The following is a 20,024-nucleotide window of genomic DNA, read 5'->3' as shown; positions in this document are numbered from 1 at the left end:
CACTACAGCAAACACCATTATCTGGTCAATCTGATGGGTAGTTACATAGTAACATAGTTAGTCAGGTTGAAAAAAAGACAGAAGTCCATCCAGTTCAACCACAAAAAAAATAATAATAATAATAATATCATACAATCCCATATACCCAATTCTATACCCACAGTTGATCCAGAGGAAGGCAAAAAAAAAACACAGCAGAGCATGATCCAATTTGCTAAAGCAGGGGAAAAAATTCCTTCCTGATCCCCCGAGAGGCAATCGGATTTTCCCTGGATCAACTTTACCTATAAATGTTAGTACCCAGTTATATTATGTACACTTAGGAAATAATCCAGGCCCAGCTAGTTGTATACCACCTTCATCATGAGGCACAACATGCATAGACACACTCACTGATATAATAGTTTATGCACTAATAGTAATAGAAAAGTTAATTCTTTATTAACCTCTTACTGGTACCTAGAGACCTTGACCAGCTGTGGAGCGTATGGTCAGGCTAAGCCAAACCAAGATAAGGGTGTCCTACCTCAAATGCTGTTGAGTGATGAAGCTGGAGTGACAGACCTGTGACATCCACAGATCATATTGGGGGAGCAGCTCCCTGATCTAATCAGCAAGTTACAACCAGATCCCACTGTGCATCAGAAGCTCTAACAGTGGCTCCATCATGATATTATCGCCACCATGTATAACAATATTGTTCAATTTTTGTTAGTGGCTTTGTGCAAATCAAAGAATTGTCCTTTGTGCACATAGTGACAGTTCCCAGATCTGCATTGACAGATGCAAACAACATCCAACCTTAATTTTCCATCCTGGAATTTCATTAACTGAAGCGAGAGTTTGCCACTTTATAGCAACCTTATCTGTCCTAAAATTGACCCAAGTACAGCCATTTCTTCAGATAAAGAGGGTTTTTAGAAAATACCCTCTTCCACATTCAAATGACGACTTTAAAAACATTGTGCTCAGCTTGAAATGTAAAATCTGCTTACATATTCACTTTCTCGCTATCATCAAAGGAATATTAATATAGACTGATAAGATTCTAATTGCACTGTTCATCCAGAAGCCTGTATCATGGACACAGCACTCTTTGTAATGAATATGAAGGAACATTTGAGAAGTGTTAAATAATTAATCTGGAATAAAGCTTGAAAATATACAGAGTAGTGAAGCAGCCAGCCATGAAATAAAATTCAAACATGAAAACACCCCATTCTTAAAGTAGTTGTAAACCATACTCCATATGAAGACGTTTTTCAATAGGAAGATATAGAATACTTTAATAATGCCAAAGGAAAATTGGGAAATTATTACGACACAGACACACTTAACAAAGACAACACAAGATCACAACTGAACAAGATACAAAAACACAACAAAATGACCAATAACAGCCATTAGCGCCAGATAAACAAAATTAAAACTACACTACAAATAAAACATCCATACAATTAAAATACGACATAGAATAAATAACACAGATTAAAATAACAGACAATCAGACTACCAAATACAAATAATATACCACTTTCGCTAACACCACCCCAAATAATAACCAACACAATACCAACATACTATAAAAACAACACAAAATCCTGATCATAAACCAGAGTTTGTAAGCTGGAATACAGTATGAGTTGCTTTAAGAAACAAAATTTCCCTTTGCTTCCTTCCTCCTAATGCAGGTCCATGCATCGCTGTAGCCTCCAAAGAGATGCACAGACCTATAGGTGGGCATGTCCAGTCTTGGGGGCACCTACAGTATCTCACATAAGTGAGTACACCCCTCACATTTTTGTAAATATTTTATTATATCTTTTCATGTGACAACATTGAAGAAATTACACTTTGCTACAATGCAAATTAGTGAGTGTACAGCTCGTATAACAGTGTAAATTTGCTGTCCCCTAAAGATAACTCAACACACAGCCATTAATGTCTAAACCACTGGCAACAAAAGTGAGGGGAGTGAAAATGTCCAAATTGTGCTCAAAGTGTCAATATTTCGTGTGGCCACCATTATTTTCCACCATGCCTTAACCCTCTTGGGCATGGAGTTCACCAGAGCTTCACAGGTTGCCACTGGAGTCCTCTTCCACTCCTCCATGACGACATCAGGCAGCTGGTAGATGTTAGAGACCTTGCGAATCTCCACCTTCTGTTTGAGGATGCCCCACCGATGCTCAATGGGGGTTAGGTCTGGAGACATGCTTGGCCAGTCCATCACCTTTACACTCAGCTTCTTTAGCAAGGCAGTGGTCATCTTGGAGATATGTTTGTGGTCATTTTCATGTTGGAATATTGCCCTGCAGCCCAGTCTTCAAAGGGAGGGGATCATGCTCTGCTTCAGTATGTCACAGTACATGTTGACATTCATGTTTCCCTCAATGAACTGTAGCTCCCCAGTTACGGCAACACTCATGCAGCCCCAGACCATGACACTCCCACCACCATGCCTGACTGTATGCAAGACACACTTGTCTTTGTACTCCTCACCTGGTTGCCGCCACACACGCTTGACACTATCTGAACCAAAATAAGTTTATCATGGTCTCATCAGACCACAGGACATGATTCTAGTAATCCATGTACTTAGTCTGCTTGTCTTCAGCAAACTGTTTGGGAGCTTTTTTGTGCATCATCTTAAGAAGAGGCTTCCTTCTGGGATGACATCCATGCAGACCAATTTGATGCAGTGTGCGGCGTATCGTCTGAGCACCGACAGGCTGACCTCCCACCCCTTCAACCTCCGCAACAATGCTGGCAGCACTCATACGTATATTTCCCAAAGACAACCTTTGGATATGACGCTGAGCACATGCACTCAACTTCTTTGGTCGACCATGGCGAGGCCTGTTCTGACTGGAACCAGTCCTGTTAAACCACTGTATGGTCTTGGTCACAGTGCTGCAGCTCAGTTTCTTCTTATAACCTAGGCCATCTTTATGTAGAGAAACAATTCTTTTTTATTCAGATCTTCAGAGGGTTCTTTGCCATGAGGTGCCATGTTGACCTTCCAGTGACCAGTATGAGAGAGTGAGATTGATAACACCAAATTTAACACACCTGCTCCCCATTCACACCTGAGACCTTGTAACACTAATGCCGCGTACACACGACCGGACTTTTCAACATCAAAGGTCCGACGGAACAATTCAGGCAGACGATTCGATCGTGTGTGGGCTGCAGTGGACTTTTGATTTGCAAAAATCCGACAGACTTTAGAAATGGAACATGTTTCAAATTTTTCCGCCGGACCCAGTTCCTACCGAGAAATCCGCTCGTGTATATGCTAGTCCGACGGACAAAAACCGACGTGAGGGCAGCTATTGGCTGCTGGCTATGAACTTCCTTATTCTAGTCTGGTCGTACGTCATCACGTTCAAATCCGTCGAACTTTGGTGTGATTGTGTGTGGCCAAGTCCGTTCATTCGGAAAGTCCGTCAGAACTCTGTCAGAACTCCATCAGAACTCTGTCGAAAGTCTGTCGGACCTAGTCCCTCGAAAAGTCCGTGTACGCGGCATAACAAGTCACATGACACCTGGGAAAGGAAAATGGCTAATTGGGCCCAATTTAGACATTTTCACTTAGGGGTGTACTCACTTTTGTTGCCAGTGGTTTAGACATTAATGGCTGTGTGTTGAGTTATTTTGAGGGGACAGCAAATTTACACTGTTATACAAGCTGTACACTCACTACTTTACATTGTAGCAAAGTGTAATTTCTTCAGTGTTGTCACATGAAAAGATATAATAAAATATTTACAAAAATGTGAGGGGTACTCACTTTTGTGAGATACTGTACGTCATAACCAGAAGTGATGTTGCCGCTGAGCTTTTGCGTTTCCATAGCAATGGACCGCCATCAGTTCCGGCAGCATTACATCACTATAGCAGAGTGCAGTGGGTGGAAAAGAGGATTAGCTGGAGGGGGGCATTAATTTTTACTGAAAACAGAAGATACAGGCACGTTTTGCTCTTCAACAGCATTCCTATATTTTAAAGGGGATGACGCAAGACATAATCTGTCATGCTAGCATGGACCGGCAGCCATGCTAGCGTGCGTGGTCAGTTTACCTTCAGGAGGAGAGGCACAGGCAGGATCAACAAGTTAAAAACAGAATACTGACAGAGAGAAATGTATTAATGACATGACAGATAACATTTAAACACCTGAAAGGGCCAGTGCACTTTTTTATTTTTATTTTTTTACTTTCAAAATATTTTATTTTCGAATACAGCATAGGAAACAAGATACAGGCCCACATGGCCAACAGATGACTTAATACAGCACTAGAACAATGCATAAAAATACAATTAAACAAAACAACCATATGCCTAGGTGAGTCGGATCCACCCATCAAAGGGTAAGTGAGGTCTAGTAGTCCTACCCAAACCAGTACTCCTTAAAGGGAGAGCACTGATCAAGGAAGGGCGAAAGTCGGAGATGTCCCCTGAAGATCCCGGACCACGTGGTCTGGGAAGAGCCCCAGCGGTCCCTGGGTCACTCGGCACCCCTCGCGGGATCATGCTGTGCCGAGTGAGGGACCTAACCAGAGAGCCTCCGCTCATGGGAGACCATCCCTTCCGCCCCTACTTTTTCTTTTTTTTTTTTAAGGTTTATAAACACTTTAAACCACTGTGATCCAGTGGTTTCTACATCTATGCCCTAACTGCAGTTTTACATATCAATATCCATTTGTATATATTAAGTATTAATACATATTAAAATACTTGCAGAGGCCCTAATAAATTTCCATATATCTTAAAATAAAATGTAGTGTTTAGGAGGAACGCTTGGCTCTAAGCTAACTCAGGATGGTCAGTACCTAAAGCTGGCCATACATATGGGTTGCAGGAAAGATATTCGCTAGATTCCCCATCAACACAGACAGTATTGATGTGGGAATCCCTACTGCCGGACCTATGTCTTCTCCTGGTGGGGCAGAGGGGAGTAGGGGAAGTCGTCCCCGCTGGGGAAAGACAGTGATAATCGCAAAATAATTTGTCAGGCTTGTTGTACCCAACCTGATTGATTGATCAATTTGGTACATTCAGCCTGCCCATTAACGGTTCAAATAATTTGAACCGTGTATGGCTGGTCTAAGGCTCTGAACATCTATAGCTTTAAATGCCTACAAATAGATAAAGCCAATATGAGGTTGCCTTGTTATCCACTTATGTGGCATTAGTGACCAAAAATGTGTTTACCATGTGTTCCCATGTTACCTTGGTTTTTATTACATTTGATTATGTGGTTATCAGGGAATCTTTAGTATGAGGCCAACCTATCCAAAACCATTGGTGTCATTTTTACCACATCTGCAGAAGGCCAACCCAACTGAAAACTTTAGCTCATTTCTATTATTGCATCTATTGGGATGTATATATCCAAGATCCAAACCACTCTAGGGAATTTTGGTATTATTATTACCTTATATACTCGAGTATAGGCCGACCCGAATATAAGCCGAGGCACCTAATTTTACCACAAAAAACTGGGAAAACTTATTGACACGAGTATAAGCATGTCCATCTGCAGCCTCATGTACGTGATCTCCGGCTCTGTGACATGCAGTCAGTCTAGTCAGCGTCCGTCCAATGTAACAAAGCCCCGCCTCCTCCTCTTCCTCGTCCGTGACGGAACACTAATTCATTTTCCCAGCAGTGAGTCAGTGTTCCTCCTATTATGGACGAGAACAAGGAGAAGGTGTGGCTTTGTTACACTGGATGGCCGCTGACTAGACTGCATGTCACAGCGCCGGGAGATCAGGTGCGTGAGACTGCAGATGGGGACAGTGACTTGAGTATAAGCTGAGGGGGCTTTTTCAGCACAAAAAAAAAGTGCTGAAAAACTCGGCTTATACTCGAGTATATGCGGTATATAGGATTTATATAGCACCAACAGTTTGCGCAGCTATTTACAATATAAAGGGAGACAGTACAATTACAATATAGTTATACAGAAGAAATAGGAGGACCCTGCTCATGAAGCGTACAATCTAAAGGCAGGGGGAGGTGCTAAAAAAAGGTAATAGCTGCCGGGGACAATCTAATGGAGGTGTCTGAATTACAGTTTTTAGGTGGAGGTGGGGTAGCCTTTGCTGAATAAATTATTTCTTTAAGGATCACCTAAAGGCAAGCAGGGTAGGAGCTAACTGGATATACTGGGGTAGGGAGTTCCAGAAGATGGGAGAGGTTCTGGAGAAGTCCTGGAGGCGAGCATGGGAGGAGGTGACAAGGGAGCTAGAGAGCAAGATGTTTTAGGAGGAGCTGAGTGGATTTGAGATATCTCAAGATGAGGTTAGTGATTTAGCTGGGGGCAGTGTTATGGATGGTTTTGTATGTTGTGGTTACTCTGGTTAACACAACAGCAGCCACTCTGGCTAACACAATTGTATGGGGTCTGTCTTTTGGCCACTAAAGTATTGGAATACTGTGCAAAATCAACAGATGCATAGCAAATTATACTGATAGGAAAGGTATGTTGTTTTAGGCCTCTTTCACACGGGGCGGATCAGTAATGATCCGCCCCGTGAAGATCCGCTCGCTCAGCGGGGATCGCTCCGTTGTCCCCGCTGAGCTGGCTGTGGACAGGGCGGTCTCCGCACACTGTGCAGGGACCGCCCTGTCAGCTCTCCGCTCTCCTCTATGGGGATCGGACGAGCACGGACCGTGTGTCCGTGTTCGTCCGATCCGCTCTGCAGACGGATAGAAAAATAGGATTTTCCTCCGTCTGCAGAATCGGACTGTTGCCGAGGCGGACTAAATCGGGTGTCTGCGGATGCTCATCCGCAGACACCCGCTATCCCATAGGGATGAATGGATGTCCGTATTTCATCCGCAAACGGATGGATGAAATACGGACATACCATCCGCAAACGGATGGATGAAATACGGACATACCATCAGCATGTGTGAAAGGGGCCTAATGCCCCTTTCACACATGCTGATGGTATGTCCGTATTTCATCCATCCGTTTGCGGATGAAATACGGACATCCATTCATCCCTATGGGATAGCGGGTGTCTGCGGATGAGCATCCGCAGACACCCGATTTAGTCCGCCTCCGCAACAGTCCGATTCTGCAGACGGAGGAAAATCCTATTTTTCTATCCGTCTGCAGAGCGGATCGGACGAACACAGACACACGGTCCGCGCTCGTCCGATCCCCATAGAGGAGAGCGGAGAGCTGACAGGGCGGTCCCTGCACAGTGTGCGGAGACCGCCCTGTCCGCAGCCAGCTCAGCGGGGACAACGGAGCGATCCCCGCTGAGCGAGCGGATCTTCACGGGGCGGATCATTACTGATCCGCCCCGTGTGAAAGAGGCCTTACTGCATACTTGCAAGTTTATGCTACAGTGAAATGTATTAAAATATTTATCAAGCAAAGTGTTTTCATCCTAGGATGTGGTTTTAATTGTCCATAGAGCAACAACCTTAAATAAACAATATATTAAACACTTATAATAAACATCGGCCACCCAAAGAGCACCCATAGGTACATAAAACTGACCGATTACCAAACCCTTGGAAGCCTGAGTCAGACAACTTGACTTCCGAAATGTTTACATAAAACCTGAAATAACTTAAAGCGCTGGCAAGATTAAAAAGGCCAAACAAACTGACAAGGAATAGCTAAGAAAATTAAATAAATACAGGAAGGGATTATCTCCTGGTCCAGAGGTCCTTCCTGCCCTTTGCTTTGAATCCTCTTCCCAGCTCTCATGTACATCTTTCTTTACCTTTCTTCCTTTCCTTGCCCTAAGATTTGTATTTGTTTGTCCCTTTTGGTACTAAGGTGACAATGGCTTGGCAATTGGGTCACCCCAATAACTAATGTGTCACTTAAATGAACTGTCTGACCAATTTGGCCACACTGGGCCTTTAGGTACTGAAACCTTTGGTATGTGATTGTATCCTTGGCTAACACCAGGTCTTTTGCTGTCTCTGTGGTTAATGATGGTTTTGTAATGTGTAAAACTCAATATAAACTTTTTGAAACAGAAATACAAAGTGGGAATAAAGAGTAAAGTTTACCTAAAAAATATTTCTTTCTTCACAGCTTTAATTACATTTCCTGTAATAAAGTATGTTTCACAATGTGCAGGATGATGGATTCTGTAGAAATCTTCACTCCAGGGCTGTCCTGTCCTCTTCCTGCTACTGAACTTATGGCACTGTGGAGATTTGGGTCTTCGAGCTCAGCTGCATTAAAGGTGATTTAAATGGGACACGCTCCCTGCTCCCCTCTGCTCTGTTGAGAATAGTTCTTTCACTGATTACACTGCTTGTAACATGATTTGTGAATGGGGGAGAGTCTCATCAGTCACAGGATTATCACTTCCATTCACAGATCATGCTACAGGCAGTATAATAATGAAAGAATTTTTGACAATGGAGAAGAGAGTAGGATGGGGTGCACCCCCGTTGATCATTTTCAGTGCAGCTGAGCCTGGAGACCCGAAGTTGTTAACTTCCAAAGTGCTAGAAGTTCAGCAGCTGGAACAGAACAAGGCAGCCCTTTACTGCCATTTTCTACAGAATTCAGCAGCTTGTACACCATGGAACATACTTCATTACAGGTAAGTAATGTAACTAAAGGTGTAGAAAAAAAACTGCTTTTAACTAAAGCTTTAAAGTGGACCTAGCATTAATTATAATTTTTCATGTTAAAGTGGAAGTAATCCTTTTTTGGCACTTGTACCTACAGGTAAGCCATAAGGCTTACCTGTAGGTACAGCGAATATTTCCTAAACCTGCACGGTTTAGAAGATACAGTAACTGCATGCAGCAAGTGAGGTCACCGCTCTGAAGGGACGGCATACCCATGCCGCCCCTTTAGAGCTCCGCACCACGGTTTGTGACTCCCGCGCATGCTCATGGGAGTGACATAATCGCGGCACAGCAAATCAGATGGCCAGAGGACCTGTACCCAGAAGGAAGACTGGCTGAAGATGGAAACGCCTTCAGCAGTGACAGCGCACCACTGGTGGGCTTCATTCTAAGGTGAGTATTTCATAATGTGTTAGTATGTGATGCATACTAGCACATTATGCCATTGTTTTACAGGGTTTAAAAAAACGACTACCGCTTTAAGCACATGCATTCTATGGAATGTGTAGGTGAAACACAATATGGTATTACTATCGCTCAAATATTTTATCTGCCTTTCTCTACAGAAATCTTTTTTCAGGCTTTATCCACTTTCTGGACTGAAATATAGGCTCAAGGATTGAACAATCTTCTGAAACTTGGTTCCTGTGCAGTTCTTGCTATGGTCACAAATGTCTAAAACTGCAGCCCCAAAGTTACTTAACTGGAGCTTAAAGCGGTGTTGCCATCAAAAAAAAATACTTAAAATTCATAAAAAAAATAAATAATTGTAAAAAAAATTTTTTACTCACCTTTAAATGCCTGTTGCTGGGGGTCCCTCGTAGTCTGCCTCCTTTATTGCCCGACTTTTGACATCACTTCCCCTCGTCGCCGCACAGTCATCTGGGACCTGTCACGTGTCCCAGATGACTGTGCGGCGTATCACGGTGCACGGTGCCTCTCGCGCATGCACACTGGGTGCCCGGCTGTGAAGCCACAGGCGGGTGCCCACAGTAAGAATGCCGGCGCCACGAGCGGAGCGGGGAACGAGGGGGGGGGCTTTGTTCCCCCGCATCGCTGGACCCTGGGACAGGTAAGTGTCCGATTATTAAAAGTTAGCAGCTGCAGTATTTGTAGCTGCTGACTTTTAGAAAAAAATTTTTAGGGGGCACCCCACTTTATGGACTGCTTTTTAATTAGAAAAGTATAGTTTGTTTTTAAAATGATATTGTATGACATTGTGACCTATCAGGAGTTTATTTGTGCAGACTTGTAACTAAAAGGTCACTTTAGCACACAGCCTCTAATCCTTCCCACATGCATTCATAAACCACATAACAGCACAGTGAGGCAGATTATCTATTGCATGGGTTCCAGTTTCTCTCTCAAGGCTCAAGAGTCCACCATTCCAAAGATGTGGACCTGTAAATTAAATCCAGATACCTCAGTCTAATGAATAATAATTCTAATATTTTTTTTTCTCCAACTTTAGGAGGTGGAAACACATAACAAAGACTTGGAAGGCCAGCTAACTGACTTAGAGCAACGTCTGGAGAAAAGTCAGGGTGAACAGGAGGCATTTCGCAATAACTTGAAAACTCTTTTAGAAATCCTAGACGGAAAAATCTTTGAACTCACTGAATTGCGAGACAACCTGGCCAAGTTGATAGAGTGCAGTTAAAAAGGCGAAAAGGGCTGCCACCACCAACCTTCTTCAAGATACACCGTCTCCATTCACGTCACGGTGGTGGGCTCTGCATCAGAGCTGCACAATACCTGTATGGGAAAATTCCTTTTTCCGAGAGTTTAATTGCAAATTTCTTAGTTGGCTGAAGTGTGAAATTGAGACTTGCTTTATTAGCTAACAGAAAGGAAATTAAAAAAAATAAAACTTGAATTACAAATTACCTCCTTATTCCCTTATTGGCCATAATGAACTTTTAACGCATTCAGTGCTAGATCGTCCGAAACACTAACCCTGAATGTTTACAATTATTACCAGTAGTTTAATGCAATCCACCTCTGGTTTGCTAATAGACAAAAAACAAAAAAAAAAAAAATAGTCTCCAATGTTTTTTTTTGCAGACATATGTAGAATTTTTATTTCATTTTCTAGGGTTTATTTTAATCTATTTTCTTTTTATGAAATACCTGCCTGCAGTGTTTTGTGCAAAAAATGACCTTAGTGATGGGGTTTCACCCTTTGTATTTTTTGTTGTAATCTGAACATTTTCTCAGGATATTTTTGCACTGTCAGAAAAAAGTGCATTACTAATTTACCTAACCAGGATTGAGACAGACTACATCTTTACCTGAAAATACTTACACTCTATCCTACCCGTTGTATAATGCTCTTCCTTTTTTTCTACTGGAAGCTGTTTCTTTTTGAAATTTGCTCTCGTGTTTTTTTTTTTTTTTTTTCACTTTCTTTCTTTTCTTTACTACCGTGTCCAGTGTAAATTTGACCTTTTAGTTCAATTTTGACACTATTTTCTTTTCAAAAGGGTCTCATTTTCTTATACACTCTAAAGCCAACTCCAGAGGCAGCTGAACACTAGAGAGATTAAAGTCGTTAAATTAATATATATATAAATATATATATTTGAAGAGCGTTATGAAGAATATTTATCAAAAGTTTAATGTATGGACTTTAACTGCATACAAGTATGTTTTTGAGATGAATGCAACATGTTTATTTTTTGTCTTTTTTGAAACCTTCATTTCTGAGCGTCTCATGCATTTCATTGTGTGAAGTAAGCGATAATAGAAAATCCTGTCTGTTCCTAATTATGAGGATATATATATATCGCTGTTGGGAAGCTATTCATTTGAAATGGTCAAACTGTGAACACTGCTTATTGAACCTCCCTTGGGATGTTGGTTATAGTCAGGGTTTAGCCCCTTCATCCACAATATATACAATGATTTTTCAAGGATTGACTGTAAATGACAGGATGTGACTTGTTATGGTTAAGGGGCATTGGTTATTGCTTTAAAACATTAGGGCTCCTTTCACACTTCTGCAGTGCAATGCAGTGCCATACACATGTTATTGTGCGGTATTTCATGTGTTAACATATGTTGTGTTAAGTCAACACGTTACATTTTGAATGGACTGCCAACAACACATGACGAACCAGACATGTACCGTACTTTGTACCACAACAAACAGATGGCTCCCATCTGTGCATTGGGGTATGTTTGCAAGGTGCATTTGGGTGTAGTTTAAAAGGAATGGTATTGCACCGCAAATGAGGCACTATGGTAATGTGCATTAATGCAACACATAGGTGTGAAACTAGCCTGAAAGCTAACTTGTCTCAAGAGAGCCAAGATCTTAAGTGTTGAACAGTGCAGATCAGATTGAAATAATTCATTTTTAAATTCAGTCTGTAATTGTCACGCAAAAGCAGAGAATAATTCAGTAGTTGATGTTATCTAAAGCTCCAACCATAGTGGAGAAAGTTGAATTGGCACTGCTTTGTGCCTACATACTGCAGAAAAATCAAAACGGCTGTAGGCTTTATTTTGTAACATCTGTACACTGAGAAGACTTAATTGAAACATGTTACTTTATTTAATTAGTGAACCTCTGCTTATTAAGCTCTCTTCTTTCAGGGATAGACATGCTTTACATTCAGATCTGTAAAACTGAGTCAGTGAAATATATTTTAGAAGAAGTTTTATTAAAAGACACTTTATAGACCTGGGAAATTTGGGACTACAAAATAACTTTATTTTGTGAACTCCACTGTGACGTAATGCTCACATTTCATACATTTGGGACTGTAGATGAAAGCATGTGTCTTAAAGTGTAACTAAACCCACAACTGTAAAATCAGTCTGTATATGCAGTAAGGCATGTTATACTCACTGTAGAACCTAAGAGGTTATTCCTCTGCATTGTGTAAAAAGGCTGTTTGATCCTGTCTTCTCTGATCCTCCTCTGCTTCCACTGACTCCAAAACAGTTATGGATAAGACAGAGTTGACTGGAGTCAGGCTGCACATGCTCAATTTGGTGTGTATTGCTAGAGTTTTTTTTTCTCTGGAGAGTGCATGTGATCAGCACAGAGCCAATCAGCACTGTCCAGAGGGTCAGGGGTCCTTAGTGCAGCTTAGTGCAGTATGAAAACTCCTCCTACAAGTTTTAACCAGGAACTGATAGAAGTCACAAGACTGCTATATACTGCTGATGAGAAAAGGTATTTAGCAGTTTATATTTACTAAAATGATTGCCTTTCTGTGTACTGTGGGAGACCAGATATAATGAATGCAGGGTCCTGGGTTTAGTAACACTTTAAGCCTGGGTTCACACTATAGCGATGCGGGAACCAGCACGATTCCAGCATTTCATCTCTCCCACAGGCAGTTCACACTGCTCTCTGTGAACCGCTGCAGGTGTCAATACAATGTTAATGACACCCCCAGATCGGTTCACATATCGCAGTGCAAACTGTGGATTCAGACAGGAATCAGATCAGATTCCAATGCAGGAAAAAAAAAGTCCCTGCACCTTTTTTATGCGAACCCAATGTGAGTTCAGCCATACAATTGTATGGCTGAACTTGCATTGCACAGACATCGCATGTGATCGGCACAGCAGTGTGGGTGTGAATCACATGTGTTGTCTGTGTTCGCTATAGTGTGAACCCAGGTTCCGTCAGGGAAGAGGAGACTGGGGATGTACTAAATGTTTTGCTTTTTGTTTTTGATTGATGAAGAAAGATCTTTATTGTCCTTAATGAATGCTCTAGATGGGTTTTATTTAAATATACATTTCAGTGAACATCAAAGTAAAGGCTAAAAGTTAGTAAAATTATATTGAACCTTGGTAGAGTTGTTTCCATCTGAGTAAATTTTATAGATGTAATTAATGCAATAAAGGTTATCATTTTATTAAACAAATAATTTTAGTGCTTGTTTAAATAACACACTGCTAAAAACCTTAAAAACTTCAGCCTGTCGAACATGCTGGTTTAGTCATTTACATCTAAACTCATGTATGTGATAGAGCAGAATTTAAGGTCAATCTGCATAGAGGACTCATATATCTCTTAATTATTCACTGCAAATCACCACTGATCTGGCAAGTCAAGTTTACCAAGGTGTATTGTATAACAATAGTCCACAAAATCATCACACCGGGAAGAAGTCTGCTGTATTCCACACTATGGTTCTGATTGCAAGGAATTCTTGGTAGTATGTATAACCAGTTATAAAACAGTAGTAACTTGTATAAATCAATATTGAATCACTGTCTGTAATATCCAAGCGGTATTGGCATACATGATGTCATCAGGGCTTATTAGTATAAGTATAAATGATATTTAAATATATATATATATATATACACACACACACACGCATCTAAATTACTAAATTAGCATGTTCTACGGGCTGAATATTTTAGGGTTCGTTATATAAATTAGTGTTGAAAATTTACTAAATTGATAAATTTTGATACATTAATTACAGCTAACATATCTACTCAGATAGGACCATCTATACACCAAGGGACCATTTGATTCTAGAATATTTTAGAAAAATGGATAATGGATTCCCGCTAGAATATGGACACACACATATTTTAATTACACAGGTTTAAGATATAAAATGATAAAGAACAATTTGAAAACTAGCACGGGTTGTTGCTGGCACAACAATGTGCTTGAATGTCAGCCCCAGTTACTGCTGTAGAAGCTTTTTAAGGAAGGTCAGGTTCATTTTAAATCAAAGGGATTTTCCATTTGAGACTGGATTCACACTATAGAACGCAGCGGCTCACAGCAGGAGTTTGGTGTGTCCCCATTCACTGTTTCAGGTCCGATTTCAGTCTGAATTTTGGGCTGAAATCGGACCTGAAATGGACAAAAAGACGCACAGGACTCCATAGCGTCGCACCGATTAGGACAGTGCCATTGCCGGCAACTGCCACCGATTTGATATGTCAAATTGTACCAATGTGAACCAGGGCTTAAAACTAGAAGCTGATTGGTTACGGTGCATAGCTGCATCAGATTCTAATTGCTTCAGTTTTAGTAAATCTCCCCCAGTGCGACCTATTTAGAAAGGGAAAGTAGATCCAAACATATTTGATTAACCTGGGTTCACTAAATATTCCTCTTCTTCTTTTATATAGCTGTAAATTAAAGGGAAGTGAATACAAAAAAAGTACCTGAAAACTCAGGGAAACTTGGTCAAAAATGTGGGAAATAAAGAAGTAATTACTTTTTTTCTATGCATACTACAAAGTACAAGCTTGCAATGTGCAAAAAAAAAAAGAGTTTATTTATTGGAAAGCAGATGAATACACTTAATAAATGTACATTATTAAACAATACATTGGTTAATATTAATACATAAAAGTACATGAATTCATTATAATTACTAATAATTTTAATTATTTCTATTATTTGATAATAAAGAAAACCCTTTAAATTATACAATATTTAAGTCTTTTAGTACGTTTGAAGAAAAAAAAATTTAATTAGAAATAATTGAACATTTCTTATTTTTGCGTGGCAATTCCCTTTCCTAAATAAAACAAAATGTTTTTCATATCGCATAACAGCAAGAAAAAACTGAATTTGAGAAAAACAAAATCATATAAGCTCTATAAATTAGTCAAATGGAAATATGGCAAGTCTCCAAAAAATATTTAAAACGGAATTCCAGATAAAATACATATATGATAGTGGTTTACCCAGCAAAATGATTTGAATTTCTGTCCATTCAATCCTGAAATGTACACAGCTTTCCATGCAGCAGAGTGGTATGGGAGGGGACCTGATTTTTCTCTGCTGCAGTTTACCTATCACCTACAGGTCCCCTCCTCACCCTGTGACTGGACATTGAAAGGAGGAGCAGTACACTGATGAGCTCATCTGTCATTCTGCTCTTACCTCTATCAGCATTCTTCTTACACTGCAACACAAACAATTTTTTTTCTATTTAGTGATAAAGTGTTTAAATCTTTGCCAGGTGTTGCTGTTATCTGGGGCAGGAAGTGAGGGGGGCATTTCTTAAAAAATAAACTTTTTTGTTAAAGAGAAATGGTGTTAATTGATGTTGGTGTCCTTTTTAGGGAGATTTCTCCTCTTTTTCAGTTGTGCCAACGTCTATATCTCTATCATCCCAAAGATAGATTTAATATAAAATAAAACCTAGTAGTGACATTCACTTTTTATTTTGCATTGTAAACTGTTTAAGCAATAATACTTATTATTGTATCTATTGTTATTTTTACATATATTTTTAGTTACATATGTTCACTTTGTTGAGGCCGATACATTATAGGTGCAATCTCTGCCTTAAATAGAATACTGTATTATGTAGAATCAGCCTCAAATGGCCTTGTGGCATTTATACTTTTTTTTGGCATTGTAGGAAGAAAAGGACATGCAATATAACTGTGTTTCTGGGCCCCAGAAGACCATATTAGAGCATCCAAATCACATTAACAGATTGGGGGCAACCAGTGTCCTCTTTAACATGATTGTAAATTCTAGTTTAAAAAAATATAAAAACAACGAGCATGTTATACTTACCTGCTCTGTTGTAGTTGGTTTTGCACAGAGCAGTCAGATCCTATTCTTCTCGGATCCCTCTTCTGTGCTCCTGGCCCCTCCCTCCTGCCGAGTGCCTCCACATCAAGCAGCTTGCTATGGGGGTACCTGACCTGAGCTGCAGCTCCCTGTGTCCATTCAGACAGGAAGCTGTGGTTCGGCTCCACCCCCTATCTCTCCTGATTGCCTGACTGATTTGATTGACAGCAGTAGGAGCCAATGGAGCCTCTACTGTGTCTCAGTCAATCAGGAGGGAGAGTCCTGGATGGCCGAGACACTGGTGAACATCGCTGGACAGAGATGGGGCTCCGATAAGTATTAGGGGGCTGAGAGGGGCTGCTGCACAAAGAAGGCTTTTTATTTGAATGCACAGAATTAAGCTAAAAAAAATTCTGACATTACAACCCCCTTAAAGTAGTAGACGAATTTGACTTCTATGCAAGACCCCAAAGGTAAATGAATGTAGTGAAAACGAATTAAAGTAAGCTCACAGGACAACTCCAATAAGACCTAATTCACATGGACTTTTACAAGCGGACATGTCTTTTTGCATAAAATCCCTATTGCTTTTCTTGTGCCCAGGAAGACGCAGGCGTTGCATAAAGCTTCCAATACAAGCATAAAGCTGTACGCAGCCATACTTGTTTACCCACACGTGAGCATATGGCATATTTCCCAAATGTGGAGGTGGTGCATTGGGGAAATATGCTGTATGCTCATACAGAGGTAAGCGTTGATGCAGACCCACAACCGCATACAGTCATTCACTTCTATTGGTGACAGTATGGAGCTCCAATGGCTCGAGAATGTTTTGGAGATTTTTACACTAGAAGAGTAACAGTGCATAAATAGCTACAACGTGGAAAGGTAGTGGGACTGCCTTGCATATTACAGAAAATAAAGTCCCATACTTTAATGGGCAGCTTGAAGGATACAAAATGAAAGCATAATGTTTTAAAAAGGCAGTCCTTCATAAATGCACAATGCATTATGCCTTAACTCTGTATGCACAAAGAATGGCATTTCATCCTTTTTGGATACACAAGTCTCAAGTTCCGTCCTTAAAAGCAGCATGGTGCTCTTTTATATGATTTATCTGAAAACCAAAGGAAATTTACACAAGATAGTTTATTATGTTACAAAAAGCTGAAATAAAACAAACAATTTTGCTGCTGTTTGACTCCTAATAGTAATAATATAAAAAAAAAAAAGTTCAGCCCTCAAAATGTATGTCTCTACTATGTACTGGTTTTAAATATTGCCCCAAAGAGACATTTACACTTGACCACACTTGGCTTTCTTTAATGTGAGGTTACCAGTAGCATCATTACACATAGCTTGTACATTCAAACATAACCATGTTGTATAAAAATCATATGTGAAGTAAGGGTAGGCCACCAAGGCAACATAAACATCAAGAGGATGAGATTTTTTTCTGTTGCTTATCAGAATAGTGGTGGAAATGCCTCCTTCTTCCACCACAGAGGGGCCCTAAAAATAAACTCACTTAAAGACGAAAGTCTTACAGATATAATCACCCCTGTTTCTTCTGCTTCTTCTTGATTAGCATTGCAAGATCGATGCGTTGTATTTTCCCTTTGCACCTCATGCTATAAGGGCAGAACTGAGCATTTACTCTAGCCAGCATGACTCCCCAATTATTTTTTGATTCTAGAAAATCCATCATGGCAGTGTGACACAATTTACTAAGACTGCTGCACACAGAATCTGGTGCAGCTGTGCATAGTAGCCAATCAGCCTCTAGATTTAATTGTCAAAGTTACTAAAGGTGTTACTAAACCCACAACAGTAAAATAAGTCTGTATATACAGTAAAGCATGTGTGCTATATTCACTGTGGAACTTAAGGAAACCTTCTTCCACAGTTCCCAACCCATCTCCTGATAGAACTGAGCCTCGAGGACAAGCTGCACATGCTCAGTTTGGTGTGTATTACCCAAGAGTTATTTGTTTTATTGGGAGGGTACATGTGATAAGCGCAGGGCCAATCAGCACTGTCCAGAAAAGGGGTCAGGGGTCCTGCAGCCTCATAGGAAAATCAGGGGAGAATGAAAACTCCACCTACAAGCTTTAACCAAACACTGATGTCACAAGACTGCTTTAACTGCTGATGAGTAAAGGTATTTAGCAGTTTATAGTTACTCAAACTATTGCGTTTCCATGTTCTTTGTACTGTGGGAGACCAGATATAATGAATGCAGGGTCCTGGGTTTAGTAACATTTTAACTGAACAAGATGGAGTTAGAAGCTGATTTGGTTACTATGCACAGTTGCAACAGACCAGTTTTAGTAAATCTCCAAAATTTGTTTTAGTGGGACTGTTTTTATTTTTTTCCTTTTTTTGTATTGAAATTTTACTACTGCAATATCTGAGAGCTGACATAAGGAAGTGCGTGATTCACCTTGCAATCTGGCTTTTAAAGAGTCCACAAAACTTTATTCCAATTTTAAGTGAATTCTCTCAGGCTTCTTTTACCTTTCAGGGACCACATTAGTGACCATTATGAGGGCGTTTTCACCCTTACAAATAATGCAGCAGATGGAATCAGGCTCTTTTGTTAGGCTTTGATATAGATTAGGACTGAAATCTCCAGGGTGGAGACCATACCTTTCCAAAGTAAAGAGAAGGTGACCACACTCCAGAATGCAATGAATGAAAATATTTATTCCATAAAAACCATCAAATATCAAAAAAATATTCATAACATCTTGATACATACAGAAAATGGCATAGTTGAGGCGTTTCATGAATTGCTTGGCTTAGTCATGCTGAGCGAAGTCAGTAGACCAGCCAAGACAACTAGTATCTTTAGAAGGAGGTCAACATATTTCTCCCATGGCAGGTCTACTTTAAATTATTCTGAGGATGAAGGGGCTAAACGAATATGCAGTATACAAGGATGATTAACAATTCTTTTTAAATCCACAGCCAGCATTAGCAGTACTGTTAAACACTAATTGAAAACTTGGCTTGAATCAGATTGTTAATGTTCATCAACATGTACGTTTTTAAAGAGTTCAAATGTACTTTTACCAAACTTTTTAAAAATCACGCATATGTTTATATTTCTTTTAAAACATGTTTGGAAGATAGTTTTCATTTTTTCTTGTTCACTGGGTGCAAGTGGCATAATATAATATTGTTACTGTAAAAAAAAATCTTGTACCTCAAGGGGTATAAATGATATGTATTTAGTAAGCTCCCACCTCAACATGATGTGAATGTTATTAGGTTCTGGGGTATGGCAGAGGGCATAATTACTATTCTCTTTTCTCCTTCTGTACATATTTTGAGAATTCAATGTAAATTCACAATTACCTGTACAGCGGGTCTAATACCTTAGGATACAGAGGGCCATTTTACCTCCCTCGGTGGTGCCTAAGGTGTTATTGGTTCTTTTAAAACTGATGTCACTGATTTAAAGAAAAATATTCTTACTCTGTCTTAGTGTCGGTTTATTTATTACATGTGTGTGACATTATTTTCCTTGTTTGATGTGTAAACACAAGAAAAAAAAAAAATGTACAATAACCAAATCTATGTCAAAAAGCCATTTTTCATAGGTTCTTATAAAAATCTGATGATCTTCATCGCAGTTACTTATTTTCTTAGAGGAAAAAAAGTAATGATTAATGAAAGATATTTGAGAGGAGTATGCATCTAAAAAATTATGATGTTATTGTATTTTCTCTGAAAAACATTTTATGGAGAATGCGTCTGATAGATGTAATTACAGTGGATATAAAAAGTTTACACATCCCTGTTAAAATGTCATATTTCTGTGATGTAAAAAAATGAGACAAAGATAAATAATTTCAGAACTTTTTCCACCTTT

The 20,024-nt window shown here is 39.9% G+C and overlaps 1 protein-coding gene across 3 annotated transcripts in view; it reads left to right on the top strand.

Annotated features, from left to right (window-relative positions):
- Window positions 1–19,631, top strand: part of HOMER1 (homer scaffold protein 1) — a 175,391-nt gene extending 155,760 nt beyond the window's left edge. For all 3 annotated transcript variants that reach the window (XM_077462602.1, XM_077462600.1, XM_077462601.1), the window contains exon 10: window positions 10,094–19,631. In XM_077462602.1, the coding sequence (XP_077318728.1) occupies window positions 10,094–10,282 (189 nt within the window). In that variant the 3' untranslated portion in view covers window positions 10,283–19,631. The remainder of the gene's footprint in view (window positions 1–10,093) is intronic.
- The last annotated feature ends 393 nt before the right edge of the window (window positions 19,632–20,024 follow it).

The sequence above is a fragment of the Lithobates pipiens genome, unplaced genomic scaffold (assembly GCF_037356315.1).
Source record: "Lithobates pipiens isolate NorthernLeopardFrog02 unplaced genomic scaffold, aLitPip1_a1.2 Scaffold_3, whole genome shotgun sequence".
Lineage (NCBI taxonomy): Eukaryota > Metazoa > Chordata > Amphibia > Anura > Ranidae > Lithobates > Lithobates pipiens.
The sequence above is the reverse complement of the archived record's forward strand: the minus strand, read 5'-3'. Positions and strand labels throughout refer to the sequence as shown.